This window comes from Melanostigma gelatinosum, assembly GCF_949748355.1.
Source record: "Melanostigma gelatinosum genome assembly, chromosome: 3".
In the NCBI taxonomy this organism is placed as follows: domain Eukaryota; kingdom Metazoa; phylum Chordata; class Actinopteri; order Perciformes; family Zoarcidae; genus Melanostigma; species Melanostigma gelatinosum.
Window position 1 is genome coordinate 22,161,300 of NC_136636.1, and position 25,025 is coordinate 22,186,324.

The 25,025-nt window shown below is 40.6% G+C and overlaps 1 protein-coding gene across 1 annotated transcript; it reads right to left on the reverse strand.

The window, feature by feature from the left end:
• Window positions 1-3,671: 3,671 nt before the first annotated feature.
• LOC306797268 (immunoglobulin-like and fibronectin type III domain-containing protein 1) lies at window positions 3,672-23,367 on the reverse strand (the record flags this gene model as incomplete). Its single annotated transcript, XM_079296539.1, has 26 exons — window positions 3,672-3,710; window positions 4,804-4,943; window positions 5,879-6,118; window positions 7,507-7,833; window positions 9,181-9,477; window positions 9,599-9,791; window positions 9,878-9,963; window positions 10,802-11,110; window positions 11,281-11,409; window positions 12,029-12,205; window positions 12,846-13,145; window positions 13,261-13,554; window positions 13,660-13,801; window positions 13,956-14,080; window positions 14,733-14,827; window positions 16,152-16,377; window positions 16,528-16,800; window positions 16,930-17,092; window positions 17,192-17,305; window positions 18,721-18,916; window positions 18,993-19,053; window positions 19,367-19,393; window positions 19,530-19,629; window positions 19,904-20,043; window positions 20,147-20,269; window positions 23,331-23,367. The coding sequence occupies 26 exons, from the start codon at window positions 23,365-23,367 to the stop codon at window positions 3,672-3,674; spliced, it is 4,353 nt and encodes a 1,450-aa protein (XP_079152665.1).
• Window positions 23,368-25,025: the final 1,658 nt, after the last annotated feature.

Sequence of the window (25,025 nt, forward strand, 5' to 3'; positions counted from 1 at the left end):
TTTGGTGACTGCAAAAGCCATAGGTTATGATTACATACATCGTGTTTTACATAATGCACTTTGTCAAGGATTATGTTTGCTTTATGTTTCACAAATGAGTTTAAAATGAGTCTGTAGAAGACTGCAATGGGGAGGAGCTCCGCTGTACTTTGCATTTGGTACTAATTAGCATGAGCTTGTTAGCATTGTCACTGTGAGCGTGTTAGTATGCTGATGTTAGAAATGACATAAGCTCTGCCTCAGTAAAGCCTCACAGAGCTGCTAGCATTGCTGTAGACCAGCACGTTACAACAACAAAGCCATTCAAAGTGCTTTTCATAGAAGATAAACTGGCATTACGGTACAAAACAGCGTCACCATATATCGCCTCTGAAGCTGCTGAACCCATCCTGTCCATCTTTGAATGCTCTCATATTAATCATGAGGAAAGCTAATATGAAGCGCTCTTTCACTTTCTACTAAATTCACGTATTTACTTGAAAGAGGTCATTATCCAGCCTGCAGCAATTTTACATCAGCATATATTAGAATAATGATGCACTGAATTACTTATTGCTGCTGACACAACTTCTAAGACAGTACATGAAGTTCCTTTATGCATTGTAGTCTATTATTTCAGACACAGAGCCTTATTGTGACAGTCACATAAACTAAAGCCAAAAGCAGACATGGTGAACAGTTACACATCTAACTACGTCATGGCGATGGCAAGAGGAGTTCTTTAAAGAAGAAACAGGCCTTTCAGTTACAGACACCACGTGTAAACACAGTGATCTGCCTCTCCTCAGACATTTACAAGATCTCTGGATCTTCCCCAGACTCTGATGTCAGCTCCTTTAAAACTCTCTCCGGACACTTGGATATGCTCGGCAAACGGCAATTAATGATATACACAGTGTGCAGACTTGGAAAAAGCTCTGGTTTAGATTAAGCGACAGCACTTATAAACAGATGCTGATGGAAACACAGGCTTTTGAGTCCCGTGCATGTGAGCGACTCTGTCGCTAAGCTGTCCTCCAGCCTTTCTAGAGCCATAGAGGCACTTCATGCTTGCTGACCAGCTATTCCCAAGTGGAAAATGTGAGCTTCCCGTAGGACTAGCGGAGATAAACATCCATAAATACTGCGTCTGAGTTCCCACAAGCCAGTCCTAAGCGCTCTATCCCTCCTCCTCTCTGTTCCCTGTCATCCTGTCTTTCACCCCCAGCTCTCTTTCTCTCACTCTCTCTCTCTCTTCCTGTATCCCTCTCTCTGTGTCTCTCCATGAATCTTCCCTAAGTGGATTCTACAGATAAGACTAACTGCTCGCTACAACTTTTCTTTGGTTTCACTTACAAGTTTTGTTCCTCCATGCTCACGCACATCAGCATGCAATTTAGTTTCACACTTGATGTGAGTCATTGAGAGCCATTAGAAGCATGTCAGAGTTTCAGAAGAGATCAATCTTTATTATGGGGTGGCTTAGGGGTTCAAGATGCGTGCCATGTAACCACAATGTCCCTGGTACACTAATGGGGATTAAGGCAAATGTCCAAAAGATATTCTAAAAAATAACTTTACAATCGAACAAATTAACATGTTTGTAAAGTTTAAAGTTGTACAAAAAACATGTGTCATTCTAATCAGAAAGTATAGTGCATAGTTTTATAAATATTACACTGATACATCTGGCAAATGGAAACACCATCTTTATTTGTTTATATATGATTAATTGTCAATTATAGCACCCAAATAAATGCGTAAAATTACAACAAAGCTTGAAAAGTCACTGATTACGCCATCACTCGAGGAATTCTGCTTCTACATACGTTTTCTTGACTGCAGCACAATGAAACTATTGCAATAATGATAGTGCCATTGACAGTTTAAAGTGGCCTGAAGGACATTAGAAAAATCCTTAGTTGCATTCCAACAGCTGTCATATGTAAACAATGTTGTTGCTTCTCACATTATATGTCGGAGCATACAAACACAGGAATACCTCTGTGGCTCGTTACAGACATGCGTTTGACAGTGAATGAACTCTAATGTTAGTGTTTGCATTATGTCAGCCGTGGCATTTCCTCGAACCAAACAGACACTGGAAGGATTAAAGACAGCCCGGCCTTACCCTCAGGCTCTTGGTGGTGGCGGTGGATGAAGTCGGAGAGGAGTCAGAGAGCGACTTTCTGATGCGTGGCTCATCTTTGTTGTGAGAAAGTAGAGATGACATCGCTCCCAAAGCTGCTGGCCTCCGCATGCAGCTGTAATTTGGTCCAAAGTAACTCCAAAAAGTTTTTTCTTTTTTTTTTGTCTCCAACAAAAAAAAAAGCAGCAAAGAAGAAGTAGAGGGATCTACTTTTAATCCACCGACTGATGTCAAATTCTGTGGCTGTTTCCTTAGTTTAAGTGAGCAATTGTGATCTTCATGTGATGGTGAGACGTTAAATATGTGATGAGCGTGAAAGAACTGCACAAATGTGAGAGCTGTGGAGGAAGTGGTGGGACTGGGGAGTAGGCGGGCTGTAGTGTGTGTGTGTGTGTGTGTGTGTGTGTGTGTGTGTGTGTGTGTGTGTGTGTGTGTGTGTGTGTGGACATAAGGATCTGACAGCAGTATTGTTCACAAGGGCTCTCAAGGGACTCAGTCATTCAGCCAAAGATGGAAAAACTAAAGCAGCATTAGTCTTCGTGTTTTTAGGGTAGTTTCTGTAGATGAAAATAGTTTACATATTGTGTGTATTATTTACAACGAAGCCCTCTGTTTTGGTTCTGTGTGTAATGCACATGAAGGTGTGCTTATTATAAGCGTTATTTCCTTTGTAGTAAAAATAAGTGTGATTTTATTACACTTTTTGTACAAAGAGGAAACTTTGAGAACCAGTGGTGGAGGAAGTACTCAGATAGAAGTAGAAGTAGCACAAAGTTTATCACAAGTAAAAATTTAAAAAAGTTATTTTAGTAAAAGTACAGAAGTATCAAAATGTGCCAAAAGTACTCATTCTGCAGAAAGGTCCAGAATCCTGTTTATTAATCAGATTGATGTTTCAGCTGGTAAAGTTAAAGCTAATTTATTATTTTATATTTTTGGTTCATGAGTAAATGTGCTCAGTTACATTCCACCACTAGGAACAACACTGTTAAAAATGGCAACTCCTCAATTAAAACAACTGGTAGAAGCTACATCTGGAAGTAGAATTTGAAAATACATGCAATTGAGTTGGATAAGCACGCATGTTTGTGTCGTTGTGAGATACGAGTATAATAAACAACAGGTTGGTCAGAGGCCCAAATATACAGGGTGAGACCTGTTGTTTTAATTTAATCAAGCTGGAGGCTGCATGTGTTGACAGTTAAGACGAGTTTACATACCTTTCGGAGTATGTTACGTGACACAGTTGCATTCATTATGTTAGCACAGCTCATTTTTTGCAATTTATTCTCCTAAAAAGGGAATGCTATCTGTGTTACTCATGCTCAGTAAATGCTGGTGGAATGGGACAAATATATTTCAAAGCAAGTAGCCTACACTGTAAAGTTTCACCGAAAATATTTGGTGTGGCTTAAAAATAAAATCTTAAACGGTCTGAATGTTGTCAAATTGATGTGCTCAGTGGTCTCAGGTGGTGATACACACCACATGTATGATTCCATGTCTCCATTTTCAGTTTGCTTCTAATTATTTCCAGCCTGAGTTAGAGTTGGCTGTCAGAGCCAGCCCCATCCTGCACCTGCTGCAAATCAATCACACAATTAAATAAGACAAATAGTTTCACAAATGTCCATTTCTGCAGTGACACTGATGAGTGAATGTGTTGCTCCGCCAGCAAATTGCTCCAAAGTATGTTTTTGGATAGAGGGATGTTTTCTGTAGGAGTCAAACTGACATTGAATGGTTTTCTGTGGTTATTTCACTCGTTCAAAAGAAAATGGCAATTATTAATGAATTAGTTAATTGTTTACGGGACAACACACGTTAGTGGGACCGTCAGGACCAGCAGTGACGCTGGTTTCCAGCCTGCTGTTCGGCTGGTTGTCTGTAACCAGTGTAGCAATAAAGCACGGCAGAATTAGCAAGCTAGTCCGCTAGTCTGAGCTAGCTAGCTGTCCACTAGTTAGCTTGTTAATCCCACCATGCTTTAATGCTACACTGGTTACAGAAAATAAGAGTGTGTGAATGAAGCATTAAGTTGTTAAATGTTACTCATTTTAAATGAAGTTACCGCTTAATTCCACTGCTCGTTTTATTTGTTGCAGCAAAACTTCACCTGAGGGAATTCCTGACTTGCTGTAAGTCGTTTTAGTTCGCATAGAAGTTAGCCCCCTCAAGCAGTCGCAATGGCAACGGTACACATGCCATTTGCCACCGTTCAGACCATCCTGCTACGTTGCTTTGAATGGGAATGTCAGTTCTACTGCTGTTGTATTTCTATGTTCTCTGGACAAACATTATTATTGGGGTTGTTTTGCCCATATTTTCGCTGCACATGTAGCCACTGTTTAAGAACATCATCATATTAAAGATATGAAAATGATGTGTTTAACATTCAACAGTTTTTGCTTCACGACACCCGATACCTGTGCATTAAATATACCTGTCAGCTTGTCATCATGCTCCCCTTTTGTTGTTTTGTCCTGAGAGATTAATGTAATTAGCCTACTGCCATTCATAAAATAAATCACCATTTTAAGGTCTAGTGTGTAGGATCTGGTGACATTTAGTAGTACAGTTGCAGATTGCAACCAACTCAAACTTCTCCCTTGTGCCAAGCGTGGACCCGCTCTGTATGTAGATAGAAAGGGCTCATTGTATCGGTGGTTGCACACCGATACAGTGTCCATCTCGTCATGGGGGGCCCACAGCTGCGCATGGTCGGAGTTCTTCAACTTCTTTGAAGTGGCCAGGGCAACCTCAGCCTGTTTCTGGACCTCCTCCAGGGCAAAGATCCTCTCGTCCACACCCAAACCTGTATCCGTGTAGAGAGAGAGAAAATATTTAGCCATGTGGTTTGATTTCAGTTCAAACATTTGAAATGTCTTCTTTTCCTTGAGTTATGTCAGACTGAGCTGTCTTATTGCTGTAGCAAGTAGGGCCAGTATAATATGCCAATATATAGCCTTCCATTAGACAACATCAATTTGCATTAGCCAACATCAATTTGTCAGCAAAATGTAAATATTGTTAATTTATACATATATATATATTTATATTCTTAATATCCTTGGGTGTATTAGGCCATTGTGGGTAGATCAAAACCACTGAGAATGTGATGATTTGTCAGGTATTAAATAAACCAGACATTTCAAACCAATTTATTTTCTTGTAAATATACTACGATGATAAGCCTAAACATGGGGACAGAGCAGCTAGTAGCAATCACTGCTGATAATGAAAAAAATATTTGGCATAAGGCTATTAATATTTCACAATAGCCGTAGAGACTGTAAATGCCACTGAAAATCAGGTCGTGCTAAAATTAGCGCGTTACTATCAGGCCAAGCTCACTATTTTAAAACATCGTACATCCGTAACCTTTCAAAATAAAGTCCCATACCTAGATTTTCAGACATATTATTCGTTAACTACAAATGACTGAAAGCATTTTTTAATGCACCTCCTTTTTTATTTGTTTGTTTATTCATATTTACTTGAAACTGTTGCTTTATTTGACCTTGGTGCACAATAAAACAAAACAAAAGCAGGACATGTAGGTAACATTTCACTATTTCACAATGTCCATGACCAGCCCAGCAGAAACACACAGAAAAGCAAAGTTAACGTTAAACTGTGGAAGTTACCTGTGCGTCAGTCACCACCACCACCTGCTGGAGGTTTGTGATTCTCTTCTGCATTGTTGTAAAAGCTGGTCGAGGCTCTGCTGCTGCTGTACACAGAACCAACCCATTATAGAGGCCCCGATTTTGAAGATAATAATGAACAGCAAGGCTGGAGAAACATGGGAGTTTATCTTGCTCCTGGACTGTGACACTGATGAGTCCAATACAGTGGAGGTGTCTTCTTCTTGCGGCCTCTTTGATTTGCGCTTGGCCATGCTAGCAGGAGGAGGAGAGGAGGGAGACTGGACGGAGTTGAAGACCTGCTTGTCTTCAGTGAACTGGATTCTGTAAAGTGTGGCTTCTCCTCTGGAGATTCAAAGATATCACGTTGTTTCTCCTGACCCTTTGACCTAGTCTTTCATTGGACCCCCATACCAGCCACAGCAACTGCTGGTGTGGGTGTGGGGGGGAGTGACAGCATGTGACTGCAGTGGTGGAAGAAGAGCTAAGATCCACCAGTGAAGTATAATACCACTGTGTAAAAATACTCACTGAGATGCAAAGGTCAGGCATTCATGACTTTCAAACTTACTTTCAAGTTAAAGTGCATTAGCAATAAAATGTGCATAAATATTGAAATAAAAAAAGCAACTCAATTACTAACTTTCAAAGACCTAGAACATGTAATGTTAAGGAACACGATACTTTTAAAGCTGGTCCTGGTGTGGCCAGGTTATGTGCTGTTGTGGTGTTTATTGTAGTAATGCATCACATTTCTCAAACTTGTAAGTAGCCTATACAATACATTTAACTGCCTGAATAAGACTGTCAGTTGAAGGTAGTGGAATACAAATTACAGGATTTCACTCTGAAATGCAGTTTGAGTAGAACATTAAAACACTAAATCAAATTCCAAGTACCTCAAAACTACTTTTGTAAAACATTTGAATACATTTACTTATGTGTTTTCCCACTGCTGGTGCCACTTCTTATGCACAGCACCTCCATGGAACTCACTGACAGCTGTCATTTTCAAACCAACCAATGGCGTAAAACTGGTGGCAGGAATGTGGTACATGTTGCTTTTGTGTGTAATAGATCTCACTGTGGTGTAGTAGTAGCAAGTATCACAATTCCCAGGGATGTCTTTTAGCAATTTAATGTTTAAAGGCACCAGCAACAGCAACCATTCTGTATCCATAGAGAGACCCCAGTCTACTGAATGAGAGAAACAAAAGATCGACAGTGTCTCTCTACCATAATGATAAAAGCGAGTATGCTATAGGCGGCAACCTCCGGTTCTAGAAAGTGAAGGAAGCTGCACTCAATCTATACAACATCAAGCTGCTAAAAGGGCTTTTGTGTTACACGTAATTCAAATCATTGAACAGTAGAACTAAACATTTTGTATTTTACCTAATTTTCAGTAAATGGAAGCAGGATGGTGAAATATCTCCAAAGTTTAATAGTGCAGGATAAAACATTTCCCCAAAAGACACAATTCATGTTTTGATAGTTTGCAATTAAGTAACTTAAAATGAATGAGTTGTTGTCGCTACATTTTTGGTAATTGATTTAAAACACAGTAGAAATCTTTTGGTTCAGCTCCTGTTTGGCAGCTGCAGCTCCTCTTCACTCTGTAAAGGAACATATTGATACCCTCAGCTTGTTTCATTTACATACTGGTCACTCAAATGTTTCCTCAGTGTCTAGACAAAAAGAAAATGTAAAACCTCATATAAATGTTAATACCTCTGACAACCAGCGTCATTGAGGACTCGGCTGTCCCCAGTTTGTTCTCGATGACCACTTTGTATTCCCCGTCGTCTTTGGGTCCCACCTTCAGTATGAGCAAGGAGCAAACTCCACACACATTGGTGACGTGGTAGTTGGTGTTTGTGTTCAGGCTGATATGGTTGTGGTACCATGTCACCCGTGGAGCTGGATCCCCCCTAACTGCGCAGCTCATGTAGCTCTCGTAACCCCGTGGAGCTGTGCGCGTTTTCAGGGGAACGATAAATGATGGTGGGGACTGGAAGTCAAGGGATTTTGTCTCTGGCATGTTGACTTTGAACTTTCCTGAAACACAAAGAAACTCAAAGTTTAGGGTTTCACAAATGGCCGCTTTTCTTCAAACTTATAACTTATAAACGTATACACTTGTATTGCAAACGAGCTACGAGTTCTACAGTGAAAATGGCATCCCAAAAAACTAATTTGTGCAGAGGATGTTATGAACGAGGAAAGAAATGTGTTTTGGCTGACTCGGATATTCAGCCGTATTTATTCAAGCTAGAGTATACGACCAAAGAAATGCAGCACAGAGAGGCCAAGGCTGCTGCTGCATGAGCCATGCAAGAGGATAGGGCAATTTCAAATAAGCTCCAGGGCCACAACAATTTCTAAATCCAGTGTCATATACCCATCCAGGCCATGTTTTGTTTTGCATACGTATACTTAATATGATTATAAAACACAAAAGCTCAAGTTAGTTATTTCAAAATGCAAAGAAAACTGTATTGTCAGTGATATACCGGTAAGTCAGTAAGTCAATTGTTGTACTTGATCCCATTTAAGGGTCACCATACACTTTTTGCATGGGCCGCCGCTGGGCCAGGAGACAGGATCGTACCCCCCCCCACTACAATATGCCTCAACTCTGTTTCCCTTATACGCTCTTCTACTCTCAGCTTTCCAACTTTTTATCTGTAATCTCCTTCACTTAAAGAGGGTCTGTTCAATCATCTCTGTTGTCACGTACCGGCCTAGTTTAGTAGTCCACAGTTAAACTGTTCTCAGTCTGTCAAACCTAGATGACATTTCACCAAATAAATGGGCGTGTGGGAAATGGTGTTCGCATTGGGGCTGTAAAAAGTCTTAATGGGACACTTCATCAAGTTTACGCTTGACGTTCTGTTTACTCTTCACTCGTCTGGATAAATAGAATGAACTTCCTTTACGAGTGGGCAAGTATATGTTGTCCGGTTGAATTTTTTGCAGTATTTGCATGTCAGTGTTGCTTTGAATGACGCTTTCTTATTTCTGGAACAGAGCCCGGTAGTTCCAGTATTAATTTGGCTTTTTACAAGTATTATTACAGCAATACTGTGGTTGAATCCATCAAGAAGTTAAACGTTTGAAAAATAAAAACAAACATTGGGGTGAGACATTCAAGTTTTTAAATCCCCTGTAATTCATTCCATTTATAAGGTGCCTGTCTATCCAAGGTCAGTATTTACCTGAGGGATCGGTAGAGTTAAACTGTCCTGAGTTCTGGTTTGGTGAGCAGTGGTTTTAAATTTGAAAATGCAAGTGTTTTACTGAGGCAGCTTCTGCAGGAACCTTAATCTGCACTTCAGCATAGGAAACATGATGCAGTGAGTACAGGATCAGTGATTCAGATATCTTTGTGATTTAGACACCAACCCTTTTGCTTCATGGTTCCAAACACAGGGGATCCGGAAGGCGGTGAAAGACCCATGTCATTTTTAGCAAATACCCTGAAGTAATACTCCCGTCCAGGCAAAATATTGATAACTGTGAACTTATTGTTGAAGAGGTTGTCGGCCACTGTCCTCCAAGTGCGTTGGAAGGAGTCCCGCGTGGATACCATGTAGTGAAGTCTGTCGTCCCTCTTCTCATCTGGAGAGGGAGTCCAGGACAGAGTCACTGTTTCTGGGATGTTCTGATCCAGCTCCACTGGACCTGGAGGCTTGGGATCATCTACATCCACATTTAGAGAAACAGAGGTCTGGCTTACAAAAGTGTATCTGCTGTGCAACAAACAGTACTTGCTATATGCGGCTCAGTTTCTCATTTCATGGCCAAGCACACCGAGACTCACCTGTGACTCTGATTTCAACATTGAGGCTCTCCTGGCCGACAATGTTCTTGACAGTAATGGTGTAGATGCCACTGTCGGACCGCTCAGACGTGGGGATTAACATTTGAGAGCCTTTATCAGAGTTGGTAATAATTACATGTCTGAGCACCGGAGTACCATCTTTTAGCCACAGGATTTGTGGCAGGGGCGAGGCCTGTAGGCGGTAAGAAAGGAAATGTATTTGTTAATTCGATTAAATACATTCCCAATTAATTAGGAGGAAAACTCCTTGCACAATACCTCAAAGTTGATGTTCAGACGGACTGTGTTGCCAGATCGTACCACCACAAAGGTCTTCATGTTGCGACCTTTAAACTTTGGCCTGACTGTGAGGGTGGAATTTAGAATAAAATGTTTAGATTCTTGTCATCGTATAATTGAGCAAACTGGTAGTCTTTCATTCTTCTTGAAATAATGTTGCCATTCTCAGATTTTTCTAATTCTTTGTACTGTATTGCAGCGTATATTATTAACTTTGGCAGCAGCCTCTGGGCCTGTAGAGCAAATCCAATTAAAAATCAGCGGGCGACTCATCTGGTTGCAAAAAGAAGTCTGATTGAATTGAAGTTTATGAGAAAATTACTTCTCACTTAATGTATTACATCAGTAAACATGTTAAACATACGTTTATGGTCTCAATCGTTCGTTTCAAGTCTTTTTTAATGCAGCATGATGTTCTTTCAGTAAATTAAGGTCCCATTTGGATAAAAGAACCATAAAGCAGGGTATGTTTTAGGACGTGGTATACCTTGTGATTGAGAGGTCACTACTACTGTGCTGGGAGTTGACTGTGGTTTAACCCTTTTATAGTGTGTTTTCACTTTGTGGAAGTTAGATGAAACCTTTTTGAGCTATTTACACATAGGGAGTGAGTCCTCTTCACGGAGTTCGCCATTGCACCGCCATGTTTCTACAGTAGCCCAGAATGGACAAACCAAACACTGTCTCTAGCCAGAGCCTTTCGCGTTTTCACCTGAAGACCACTGTAGGAGTATTCAGTCTGATGCAATCTGCAACCTCGGCACTAGATGTCACTAAATCCTGCACATTGCTCCTTAAACTCTCATGTCACATCAATTCCACCCTTTAACTCCAATATCCATGTATACAAAACAACATATTGTTAGACACTATACAAACACGATAGAAAAAATGAAATTTTACCAGCAGGAGGCATGGCTGTGACGTAACTGTCGAAGCCTTGAGGTTCTCCATCGCCTCCATAATTGGTGGCAATTACTCTCACCCAGTAGCTGGCCATCGCCTTCAAGCCAAGCACGGTGTAGGAAGTTAGAGCAGTTGGGATGGCATTACAACGAGTCCATTCAAGGTTTTCTATTGGTCTGATCTCCACGTAGTAGCCTTGGGCTTCATCCTCTACCCCTTTCACTTCTGTAGGTTTAGTCCAAGCCAGTGAAAATGTGGTGTAATTGGAGGATGTTAACTTCAGGTCTGTGACTTTGCCTGGAGGTTCTAAAAATGCAGAAATGAGAGGTTATTGGCTCAACATTGTCACGCTTTTATACTAACCAAAGAGGTACAGGCAGCATTAAGTTGAACAGGTTCAATATGATGCATGACTTGCATAATTTTCAGTGGAAACAACTGCAACAGAGTATAAGAATTCAGTGTGACAGACTTACTCATTGGATCCCTTGCGATTACTGTGTAACATGGAATACTAGGATCTCCAGCCCCGGATAGGTTGATAGCAGCCACCCTAAATGCATATGCTGCCCCTTCAAAAACATCTTTCACTGCATACTTTGTATCTGTGGAAAAAGAAAATGTTTTGTTGTCATATTACTAGAAATGTTAAATTGTGTAGGCGTGTTCGTCAGAGGTATGGATATTTCTTGAATCTACTGCATCGAATTTTGGTTTAATTTCAGCTCAGTTTGAGTCTTTGCTGTGTTTTGCTGTCATTATCTTGTTTCCCCTCCCCTCTGTTCTGTGTTGTGAGAGATGGCACTCTGCTGTCCGCTAAGTTGTTGCTCTGGCTACCGATATCAGCTGCCCTGTTTCAACAATGTTGGGCGGAAAAAAACATGCACGCTGGCTGAAATTCAACTGTGGTATTGTTCTGTTGTGGGATGCAGTGATTATATCTCATAAGAGAAGGAGAGCTGTGAGAAAGGACAACTAAATAACTAAAGGCCGCTAGCTGCTAGGCTCGTTCACCCACTGAGGCGGGTAAAACAGATACTGGTTTTGAAAAGATGCAGCTTCGTATGTTATAGAATGTTGTTGTCTGATATTTGAAAGCACTTTCTAAATAAAACGGCGTTCAGAGGCCAGTGAAGATTCACACCTCTAACATGCATAGCAGACATTAATATTCCCACTGGGTTATTTGCTTTATTTCTGCAGCTTCCCACATGAGTTGGATACCTGTAATAGGTCCCCCTTGATTTACAAGGCTCCAGTAATTTGTGCCTTTCTTGTTCTTTTCCAATTTGTATCCCACTATTTTGGTTCCTCCAGTGTCACATGGAGGACACCACGCCAGATTGATGCAATCTTTAAAGGCACTGACCACCTTTGGTGCTGCTGGGGATCCGGGATAACCTGTGGAGGAAACATGACATTTTGACTGTTCTGTGTTATGTAATATCGTTTTAATATTCTTTTTATTCCTGCCTAAATTAAATCATGTCAACTCCAGCTCACCATGTTTTATTCACCAAATATAACCAGCAGGAGAGCTGACAATGGTCGGGTAAATGTAGCATAATGTACAGGAAAAAGAGTGTTTTCATTTTGATGGACACACAGTGTACACAGTGGCTGCACCTCGCTGTGAGTGTGCTCTCAAAGCCAGACATTTCAACTTGTATTACCTCCACTGGGAGTTGGATGAAGTTATGTTTTCCTCTCATTAATGATGCAGAACTATTTCTGTGATGCATTATGTAAAGTTTCAGTGATTAAAGCCTGACTCTGACTTCTGGCAACTCCTCGTGGAAGAATCAAAAATGACAATCCACAATAATAATAATCCTCTTAAATTCAGTGGCGATGGGAAAATGCATCAGAGTGAATAATGAATTCATGAAACAACTTAAAATAGATGTAAAGAAATGTAATCTTTTGTTTGCTTTGTTGCACTCTATTGTTATTGTACCTGCTTCCCAAGAAGTGAAGGGGTTTTCATCAGACAGCAAATATCCCTCATGAAGCCTGAGTTAGGCTCAAGCTAAAGACTTACGTAAGACACCAGCTGCTATGTTTCCTGTCTGCAGGTAATGGCTGATGCCTTCTGCGTTCTTGGCTCTGATCCGGTAGCAGTATCTCCTTCCAGGTGTCACATCTGAATCTTTGTAACTTGGGTCGCTGCCGGGGATCTCACCGAGATCTGACCATTTATTGCGCCCGGCTTGTTGGCGTTCTATGACGTAGTTTGTGAGCGGGCATCCACCGCTATCTTTAGGTGGTTTCCATTGAAACTCAACAGATGTCACAGCACTTTCCATAATGTCCACCGGGCCTTGCGGCGGTGTGGGTTTGTCTGTTGGTGAAATGAAAGTAGTCGTACTGGGAAAACGGGGAAAAGCTTTTATCTTCTTACATACAGAACAATGTGCAACACAAGGAAACTTTAATGTCTGTTTTTCACAACTCACCGAGTACGATAAGTTTGGAAATAGCTTCGGTTGTACCAAATTCATTTTTTATTTTAATTTTGACCTCTCCACCATCTTTCCTTTGACACTTAACAAGGCGTAGCTTGCTCTCAGTAGCTGATGTTTCCATCTTCACATTGAGAGCGGGCAAAAGCTCATCGTCGTCCTTGTACCACCGTATAGTCATCGGAGCCCCACCCGAGAATGGCATCTTCCATTCTGCATTTTCACCGGCCCTTATAATGACTGTCTTTGTGAATTTTCTCAGCGCATCATCATCGATTCTTGGCAGATCTTCAATGTTGGAGAAAAAAGTATTTGTCAAAAACCGTAACCCATTTAACCCAAGGGATAATTCATCAATTGATGCCAAACCATGTTATTGATTTTTATTCTGACCTTGAATATTCAGCGTTGATTCTGATTTACGGCCTTCCGCTTCAAAGCAGTACACAGCTGCATCATCTTTTTCACAGCAATCAATCACCAACCTGTGACAGGCTCCATCTTTGATAATTGTTACCCCATCCTCACTGGTTAGCTTGTCAGATAAAAAAGATTCAATATTCATCACACATTAAGATAAATTAAGGTATGCAATGCACTAATACTAATACATGCACGGGGTCTGCAACAGTGATATTCATGGCAGTAGTCCTATATTCAAAAACATTCTCCAAAAGTAGTTGACTTACCAGCTTCCCATTTTTATACCAACCTCCCTCAGAGGTCTCACTGCTTAGTTTGCAAGACAGCTCTGCCCGTTCACCAATATTAGCAACAGTAGCTGACAGTCCACAGACGAACTGAACACGGCGATCTGCAAGTAAGAACAAAGTAAACGTGTTTAATGTCAGGCCATGTACAACCTCTGCTGAATATAATAATAATGTCACTCTCTACTGGTCAATATGCAGCACTGCACAAGATCTTTCCTGTAGTAGATCATCAAAGTCCTTTATAATTATTAAATGAAATAGTTGCCTGAAATAATGATAATCCTTTTACGCAAGTCATAAGAATTTAACCTAAGTGTCTATTAAATTGTCTCAATTTGTTTGACGAACAGTTCATTTTCTGCCACCAAACTTCTGGTTGTAGTGAGTTATGTGTTATTGGAAGATCCAATAGCTATATGATTAGTTTGATTTTAAATCCAGAATTTAAACGCCACATTTCTGAATCCGTAGATCTGACCTGGGGCCAGTCCACAAAGAACAGTTTGAAGATGTTTCTTATAAACAATAGGCCTTAATTATCTTACACATCACATCGGCCCATACGATCCCTCATATTTTACTCTAGGTTGGGACCAAATGTATTTTCGAGTCAAACCTCCAGTCCAATACCTTGGAGTAATTCTGAGACACTTGATTAATACGGACCCAGATAGCAAAGCTGACAATGTACAGTCAACGTTATGACAACTGGCACTAAAACTATAGCAGTGACACAAAATGCAAGGATTTTACCTATAACAGTGTCAGGAACCAAAGGGTCAGTTCGTACTCGCTTCTTTTTCTTATCATCGGCATCCTCTCCTTCTGTCAGGAGGTTGTTATTCGTGCTGTTGAACACGGTGGAGGTTTTGCGAAGTCGTGATGTCTCTACCAGCAAAGCCGTGTTTAAATCAGGCATATGACTCGGAGGCTCTTATAAGGTTGAACCTGTTAAACAGACAGGCTTCGGTTGTCCAAAACCCCTGTGATGTGTACGGGTGGGCGCACACTCATTCTCCTATACACACACACACACACCCATACACACCCCCAGGCGGGCTTCTCGGTTCAGGGGGAAGTCCAAGAGCTGAGCCAGCAAATTCACACAAAGAAGGAAGACTGAGGCTCCACCTAGGCGGCCGGAGTAAGAAGGGAAAATCCCAGACAAAGTCAAAAAGACAGAGTCAGCAGTTCTAGGAAGCTGGTAGGGCGTTAAGGTCATTAGTTTAGCCTGTGGGTACATATAAATAAACTTAGCCTTGACAGTGGCGTCGATGAGACTGCTGAGGGGTTCATATGGACACACAGAGAGACCCGGCTTTCTGAGATTACGCTGAAGTCAGGGTTTTTGGGCCTAATCAATCAAATGATGTTGGAAATTCTGTTTGAAGATATGGTTGATGTGAAGGGTAGGAATCCATTTGAAGTCAGAGATCTGAGCCCCGGACGAGTATAAATACCAGCAGTTTTGAAACAGTTCGAGGTTGAAGTTGGGAGGAGACGGAGTTCGGAGGTGGAGGGAGTCTCGAACCCCGTGCGGGCTTCTGCCTGCACGGAGGTGAAACTTTAACTTTTTGCAGAATCTCCGGACTTTGAGAGTCAGAATTTTTAAGAATACTTAGAAGATTTTTTGAAGTCGAAACAGGAGAGAAAGCTTACTCTGTCCAGTCCTGCGCTGGGTGAATCATTAACTTTTTCCTCCGCAGGCTACACAGTGAGCCCGTCTGCTGGCTGAGTCAGTGCTTTTACAGATCCTTTGTCTGTAAACTGCTCTGAAGGGGTTTTTGAATACTTAAGTGATTTTTCTTACATTTTTCAGTTAACGATTTTCTCTCTGTATTTTGGACCAAGAGACTACACTTTGATTTAAATGCAAATAAATAAATAACGAATTAGTTTCTTCGACCAAGTCCTTTTCTTCATATTTTCTTGAGAAGCCAGCCCTGGAGAGGGGTTACGCCTCAGCAGATCCCCTTCAGCCCCTGAGGTAAGTTGTGTTTGATCCAGCTCGGTACATTACTGATGGCATTCTTTACATGCACAAACCACACTGATACTTATTCTAATAATAAAGAAAAAAAAAAAAAAAAAATTAATTAATTGATTTTTCAATTTTTTTTTTTATTATTATCGAATTAAAAATCGTGAGGGGTCACCCCCCAGATAATTCACGTAACAGTGCCGTCTCCACCATCACCTCCAGAACCATCACCAGACCCGTCTCCATCACCTCCATCACCTCCAGAACCATCACCAGACCCGTCTCCATCACCTCCATCACCTCCATCCCCCGCAGCGTCCTTTTCAGCCTGTGCTCGTCTGGCTGCCTCCAAGTCGTCTTTCTGTTTCTGTTGTTTAGTCAGCTCATCTTGATTCCCCGTTGGGGTGCCCATGCGTCCTTTATCATTTGGATCACAGTGAAAAGCATACAAGTACGGATAACGAATCCTTAACTTTTCTCACACTTTTAAAATAAGCAAGGATACGAAGGAGTGCATATCCAGGTATCACACTGTTAAATATCTATACAAAAAAAAAGATTTCCCACCTTCCACTTGAAGAGAGGCACAGCTGGAACATATCCCAGCAATGGCATAATAGGCTCCATTATCTCCCATTGTACAGTCTTTAACTCTCAGCGTGTGAATTAGCTTGTCCTCTGAGACGGTGATCTCATATTTGTCCCCATATTCAAGGGATGAATCCTGTTTTGACCAGGTAATTCTGTTGAGGGGTGCTGACAAGACACACTGAAAGATGGCGTCCTCACTTTCCAAGGCCTTCACATCCTTAATCTTGGCTATGAACTCCACAGCAGGCACTGAGAGAGGAGGAAGGGAGGGTGTGGATTAACGGACTGAGGTCTCATTCCTGAATGTGCCTTGCATTGTCTCACCAACTGCCAGTACGACCATCCTGTTTTCTCACAGTTGCATTAGTGACATTGTACCTTGGAAGTAAGTTGCAAGGACATTTGTATCTTCAACATCGACCTGGTAAAACCCAGCATCTTCTGGCTGAGGATCTTTGATGCTGAAAACATATGTTGTCGCTGTTGTCTTAAGGCTATGCTTTAAATTTTCATCGTCCCCATATGGAACCATTGTCCCATCCTTTTCAGAGAGAAGTGCTCCGATTAGATTTTTTATTTCCTTTTTATTTGAACAGTGATTGGTTGTGAATAGTTTATCTTGCAATACACATTAACTCACCTTGTATAAGTTGATTGCACTGTTGGGGTCATGTAGTGTCATGTCGAGGCCAAACTCGGCTCTCCCATTTGGTTGTATTTCTATTTGTCTCACATTGTTCACTTGCTCTACAACCTGAAAAAGAGAAATGAAATGTCCTGTGTATCTGTCGATTTTTCACTGCAGAAGCCATGACATTTCAACGTAAGCGGCCTTGAGCGGACCATGGATGTTTTCAAGATACATTACACTGGTATAGCTTCAGGCAAACTAATCAAAACAAACCTTGGGGGAAAAAAATCCCCAGTAACTTAATACCCCTTTGAAATGTTGTTTTTCAGACATCCAGTGATTTAACCTCTCATCTCTCTGCAGTGATGTGCAAGTGTACTCCTGTGACATCACTATTGGTAAATGGTAGCTAGCCCTTAGCTAGTCTTCCGACCACTCAAAACGCTTTAACTCAACATGTCGTCATTCACCCGTTCACACCCATTGTGAGGGGCTACCATGCAATGATTCCACCTGCCCATCAGGAGTCTCAACTAATCTTACACCGCAGGCGCAGCTTGCGGGAGCAATTTGTGGTTAAGTGTCTTGTCCAAGGATGCATCGACATGGACTAGGAGGAGCCGGGGTTCGAACCATCGATCCTCTGGTTGAAAGACGACCTTGATCTACCACTGAGCAACTGTCGCCCCATATTGGGAGGTGTGGTTACAGGTGCAACACACTTCTGACCACAACCAGAGGTGAAACAGGCTTGCAAATTTGGGAGAGAAGGCAGTGAAACACTACTTCACACACTGGTGTGGAATTACTCTTTAAAGTCACCAAAAAAAAAGCACACTACAGCTCAGTGAATCTCAGAGTGGGGTCCATGGCACCGTCTTCGTGAAAAGTTTTTAGATAATATAGTGCTGCAGGAATGAGTTCTAAAACTCCCGGTTTCCTCGTCTCAAAATCAATGTTTTTTTGAATGGGTTCAAAATTTAGTTTTATTTAGTTTTAGTTTGTTTATAGCCCATAGTTTTTTTATCTCTATCTCCATTACTACCTGTACACACAACCAATCAGTACACACAACCAATCGGCCAAAGACACTGTGGGGGAAAACAGTTTGCAATTGGAGAGGTTGAACCAATTGTGGTTTATATTCAGTCAATCACACAATAAAGCAGTGGTCGTTGCAGACACACCTGACGTCGATCTGCACTCTACTGTCTTTCTAGTTCTAGTCACTGCCGATTGCATTCACACTTCAATATATACAATTCATCATGAAAGTGCTGTTTAAGATTATCTTGCCGAACACGTGTGAGAGGATCATAAACTTGTGTTTGCCACAGAGCCTATTCCTGCAAGTATCCGAAATCAAATGGAAGGGAACTGGTGCAACACTAACTTCTAGGGTTGGCCTTGAACAACATGTCATCCCTGCAACATTCTATTTATTAATATAAAAAATGTTGTGACTTTGCTTAAAACCTCGCCAGCATTTCGCAGGTTCAAAATACATTGATTATTACAAACTGCATACAGTACAGTACCTTTGCCTGCTCATCTTTCCTTTCCTTTTTCAGCTGGTTGACTCTCTTAAGCAACCAGCGGAAGTCGGTAACACCAAAGTCAAAACAGATTTTTTCATTGTCCTTCTTTGGTGCGCAGATGAGCAGTTCCATTAGCTTGGGATCAATTTCTCCCTCTTTTGTTGGTGGGAGTTGTTTTTTTTTGGTGACAAAAACACTGAAAAGAGAATAATATATGTTTTTGGAGATCTACAGCAGTACATATTTAGAAAAACACTCTGACTTGAACTTACGTTTTCTTGAGCATTTTTCTGAAATCTTGTGGTGGTTTTTCATTTGCAGAAAGAGTTGTCACTTTGAAGGAAAAAAACGAGATAGAGGTTTTCTTAATCGAAAATAACCCCACTATTATATTTGTTTCCATTCTATATCCCTGGATCAAATTCATTTGTAAATACGTAAGTCTTGCTCTGCAATTGCAGGGATGTGTTTTGTTTTATTACAGCATAGTATTTTACCATGTTCAAGTTACATTATTGTTGTTGCTTCTCAGAATAAAATGCAAGATCATGAACTCTCTGTAATTCAAAAAAAAAAAAAAATCAATGTATGGATGGCAGAAAGAGAAAACTTAAGCGTCTTCATAGGTCTGTGGTGAATGTCATACCTTCTTTGGCTTTCTTCTTGAAACCAACTGGGGAAAAAATCAAAACATGAAAACAATAGCGACACAAGAAATGATTAGTGAATAGTCACATCTCCAGTATATTACACTTTCATTTGATTCATTTACAATGAACATATGGCAGAGTAAGAATCTCGTCTTTTACCTTCAATAACATTGAGAGTTGCAGTGCAGACAGCCATTCCGTACTCATTGGTGGCAAAGCATTTGTAGGTGTCGGCTTGATCTGGATTTACATTGAGTATCTGGTGGAGCGATATTATCAGAGTTAGATTACATCTTTAGTGCTGACTATTACGCTCTGTCTCACATTGTCTCTTTTAATTGAGTACTGTGAAGTTGAGAACAAATCAAAATAAATGAACGTCATACTTTTAAACAATTCAATTAAAATATGCATGTTTAATACAGGTCAGCAAGTGTGGGAGTACAGGAGAAAGGATTGGAATACAGGGATACAACGTATAAGTTTGTGCTTTATGAGACGTGGAGCATTTTGTTTCGATACTGTTTTCTCACCTCTAGAATGTGCTCTTGAGCTCTGTCGTCATATCTGGTCTTGTATTTTTCTGGGTCATCGACCTCGCCTTTATTACGTCCCCATGTCACAGCTGGTGCCGGCTCTCCACTAACCATGGCTTTGAAAAATCCTTTTTTACCTGAAAAACAAAAACACAGAAAGACTTGCGACAGTGATACAGCTGTAGATAGTGTTTGATAACGTTGTTGTAATCAACGTTTTACGTGGGTTTTGTTATTTACCCTCCTGAGTAGTCGTAGGCATTGGTTTCCGGGCAAAGTCGGGTGTTGACTTTCCTGCCGGCAGTATCTCAACATACTGAGTGATCATAACCCCGGGAACTCTGGACATTTTCTTGATAGCCACTGTTGAGAGCAGAAAATAACAGTTCAACTCTGCTGTGTGATGTCGTTAATGTGTCAATCCTTAAGATTTCAGTCCTGGTTGATTTGGCGACACCCTATCCACAGATGGTATGAGCAAATAGTGTTTAATCCTACAGGTCCTGTATACTGTTTCCATCATTCTGTGAGCGACCGTGATCTGATTGTTATGCTGCACACGGCATGAGTCTGCGAGCAGCGACAGTAGTCGGTTACCTCGCTGAGAAGTCGGAGGTGTGCAGCCGGTCGCCTGCAGCTCTTCATCTAACAGCTCACTGTGGCTGCTCCTTCGTGTTCCATTATCCCCTGCAATATTTCAAACTGATCCGCTGTCAAAAATTGCCGAATATGATCTTTTTTTTGTAGATGTGTTTTTGATAAATGACAGAGCTCAGTTTCCAGCTCACTGACACTCACATTGCATTCCCTCGTGACTGCATGTGCTTCATAATAAAAGTCAACTCACATTTCGCCAGATAAATGCTTTTAATGTGAAGCTGTAGCCGAAGGAAATGTTTGATGGAATAATTATTTTCTGGGAATCAATACTGCAAATATATATAGAGTTTGCCACTTTAAAGCAAACATAACAAAGACAAAACAAAGCATACATGTTATCAATGCTTTGTTCATTAGGTCACGAGTTGTATTCAATATGCACACTGTTAAAACACGCCTTAGCAAAAACCATGGGATTGGATATGGTTAAATATATTTGATAAGCTGCAAAAGTGATCAGAGTAACATTATCTTAAATATACGTGCGACCCAAGATTTGAAAAAAGCATCATAAACAGTGACTTTAGATGGGCGTTACACACATTACTAGTTATTTTACTGGTGGCTGCAGTTTAGCTAGAACTTCACAAGAGGTCAGTATTTCCTTTCTGTTTGTCAACCATTGCATCTGCCACGTTAGCAAGGCCTTTTAACTCGTGAACTGTGCCAATGTATTTGGATTAAACTATACATCTGTTTTTGTCTCAAGGCAAACATATACATCTCAAAAACACCCCAAAAAGCTTTATTGTAATATATATTCAAATAAACGAATATTTTCTGTTACAAATCAAGTAAGTGCATTATATTTATGACAAATGAAAATGAATGATGATACGGTGATCACCCATGGGACCATTAACAGATCCCTCCCGTGGTGGTGGAGTTAGCAAACGAGATATGGGTGACACATTTTGTCAACGTTATTCCTCTCTAGGATTTCAACCGTAGGATGACTCAGCATCCAACTGTAAATTCATCCGACAGCTGCTGAAATCAAAAACGCCAACCCACACTCAGTTACTCCTTTGTCTGCACCAGCATCACACCCGGTAATGCTTCATTCACCCTGGTGCTTTAACATTTAGCATGACTTTACTGCTGATCGTTGTCGGACCCTGGCAGGAGATGGCCCGTGCAACGCAGTGATTGGCCCGTGTGTGTTTGAATATGGGACTTATCGACCGGTCGGTTTAGTTTTTGAAGGGATGTGACATAATCTGGTGAGTTAGAGGCCACTAAGGAGCCATGTATAGAAAATAAAGATATTCAGACCAAATACCAGCAATTACACCATTTGAACAACTTAATATGCCGCTTCATTTGTGTTCAGCTTCAAATGCTGAACCTACTTTTCAATAACAAAATGTTTGCCTCTTGATTAAGTTTCTACAAAAGGCTCTTGTAACAGACATTCTGTGTATCCGTCAATCATTTGCCATTGATGACATACAGTAAACTCAAGGTTTGACTTGTTATTTTACTACTTCTAATGTGTGCAACTTTTAGTTCTTCATCACTTTTCCACAGCAGACCTCCAGTTAGAGGGCGTACATTGAATATTCATCAAGCCGCATGTGTCATCTCTCAGGGGATTGCTTTACGCTCTTACAGTATATCAACTGAATGCAGGCAGGATTCTTGCTCCTCGAGTATTGATTCACACATAATCCAAGTCTGGTAGGACAGCAGTCAGTTGTTTGCCTCTGCATGCCAATCACTCCTGGAGGAAACTGTTAGATTTGGACACCAGCATAGACACGTTCAATATGAATTTGTTGACTTTTCAAAGCAGATATCATTTCCATAAACCACTCTGAGTCACCAACACGAGGCCTCTAGAATGAGTGTGAAAGGTTGCAGGCACTCTCAGAGTGTTCATGGAGGTATAAAATGACATTCGGACACTTCTTGTCCTTCATATGTATTTGGGATATACGTCACTCTATTTTAAGTACTAAAGAAGTGGTATTTCTGATGTCAAATGAAGTTCAAATACAAGTGTAACTATTTTTGCTCTTCCTTCCTCTTCTGCAGTCATATTTTACAATTGTATTTAAGGATTTGGGAAATTAAAGAAAAGCTTATTCTATTCAGCTGGATAGAAAAAATGTATGTAAATATTTTAAATATTTGTGATGGGCTTAAACATAAAGGGGACATTTCACTTTCTTGCTTGTATTTTGGGTTCCTACTAGAATATGTTAACAAGCCTTAATGTTCAAAAAACACTTCTTGTCTTTTTGAAATGTACCTGTATTCACCCTCTGTCTAAAGCTCCCCTTGTTAGTGCTTGTTTCTTTTATTCCTTGTTCCTGAAAAAGCCCAGTCTGCTCGAAAAAATATGGTGCACCTTTGCAAAAGTGGTTCTCAAGCTGTGAGTGGAGATACTCAGATGGGAAGTGGGGGTATATCGTAATTAGACTGCACTTAATAGGAAAGGGGGCCAAGTGTTATTTTATTTATTCATTTTAAATGCATTTTTCGGGCTTTTATTGCCTTCATTAGAGCAGCTGGAGAATGACAAATCTGACTGGGTTCTCTTATGTCACAGTTTGTGGATTGGTAGGCACTGCCAGATACCGAAATGTTGGAGCACAAGCACAATAATTAACAATGATAAAATAATTTTCATCATGATCCATAACTTTGTTGGTCAGGTTTATGCGGACATATTGACAATACAACAAGCTAGATTATAACAACCACAGCATATCTCCTTGTACAACGAACAGAATAAGTCCCTCACATTTTCCAAACTTACTCCAGGCTTTTGGGTCCTGGTTGGTTTCTGAAGTCATTGCAGTGACGCTGGTTGTTTGGCAACTCAGAGTTTTGATCTCTTTTGGCTGAAACACAAAGAAAAATCGTAAGAATTGTAAATACATCACTTTTCAATTTGTCGGTATGCAAAACCAAGCATGTAAGTTTTCATTGTTTACAATTCTCACGGCCGACATTGAATTGTATCAAGACAAGTAATTCTTTGTATTTTTGGGTTTTACACTGTACTCGTATTAAGTTTTACGTCCAATTGCCAATCTAGTACTAAATCTTTCACATATGTTTGAATACAATTTGAACAGTTAAAATGTCCCTGCTGCTAATATATTTGGAATAGTTAGTGTTTTTCAGTCATACAGGAAGACAAAAAAATTGGTTTATTTAAAAATACGTCTATTGTTATATGGCATATTTATGAAAACGTATGTTTCATAGTTAATCGATGTTAATTGCTTGCAACGTTCACTGAATGTCAGAAAATAGCAAGAAAATGACTTGGATGATGAATTGATTTTGAAAATAGTTGCTGATACATTTTATACAAATTTCCAACTATACTTTTTTTAGGAATATTCAGTAGTATTTTTGTAATTCACATGGAGCGCCCCACATGAGAATACTCAAAGTCACTCAACTTGACCGTTCGGTAACTGCAGACTGTCAAAGTGGCGATGCCTTGACCCCTGCGTGATGTGAGCAGACACTTGGACACATGCTGGGACACACAGTAAACGGGGAATGTGAAATTCCACCTAGTGGCTGACTCTGCCCAACTGCCTGCGGGGTTAAGTGCCTGCGCCAGCTACTTAACTGCTCAGGTCCAAACATAGACGGGGGCAGAATGTCTTCCAATCAAACTGTTAAGCCATCGCACATATCTGTATTTCGTTTTTTATGCCTCCGAAAATTATGTTTTGCACAGTTAGGTGCCTCGTTGTTAACTACCAGCAGAAGACTGACAATAATGAGAGACAGATTTCTTCTTCAATCTTATAGAACGATACTAGAGATGACATAGACCTAATGTGACTGTCGCTCACATGACCTCTAAGTCAACCAGTTGATGGCAATGACATAACAACCGTTAATGGTCATTTTAATCTTAATGTTAGCTGAGTAATCTGTTTAGTATCTTCGGTGCTGAGGGGATTTTAATGAGTCAAGGTAATGGCCATGAGTCTTTACATGGCCCTTTAAGGACCACAAGAGGAAAACTGAAAAATGTGACCAAGAATATCCGACCTTGATCATCTGCAAGTCAGCAAGATATTTACATTAAGGTTTTAATGTGTCACACATCCTGTCGTGTGAATACATCATAGTGCCCTGCTCAACCCGTTTGTTGGTCATGGGAAGCCAGTGGGTAAGGGTACATTTGTGACTGAAATATGGTACACGGTTTAGATCTTTAACATCCGTATTACAGCATGATCTCAGGTCCATTCTTTTTTTTCTTCTTTTACAGGGTATCAAAATTCGTCTGTTTCACTGCAGTCATTCTTGATATATAGCACAATAACATTTTAGGGTCTATTTGTATACCACTGTGCCTGTGGCAGTACCAGCAGTAAAGTATATTTTGGCTGTTCTTGTTGTTATGGCCCAAGTTAGTGATGTTATCCTAACATACCAGCCGTACCATTTTTAACGGATATATAACATACCGCCATGTCTT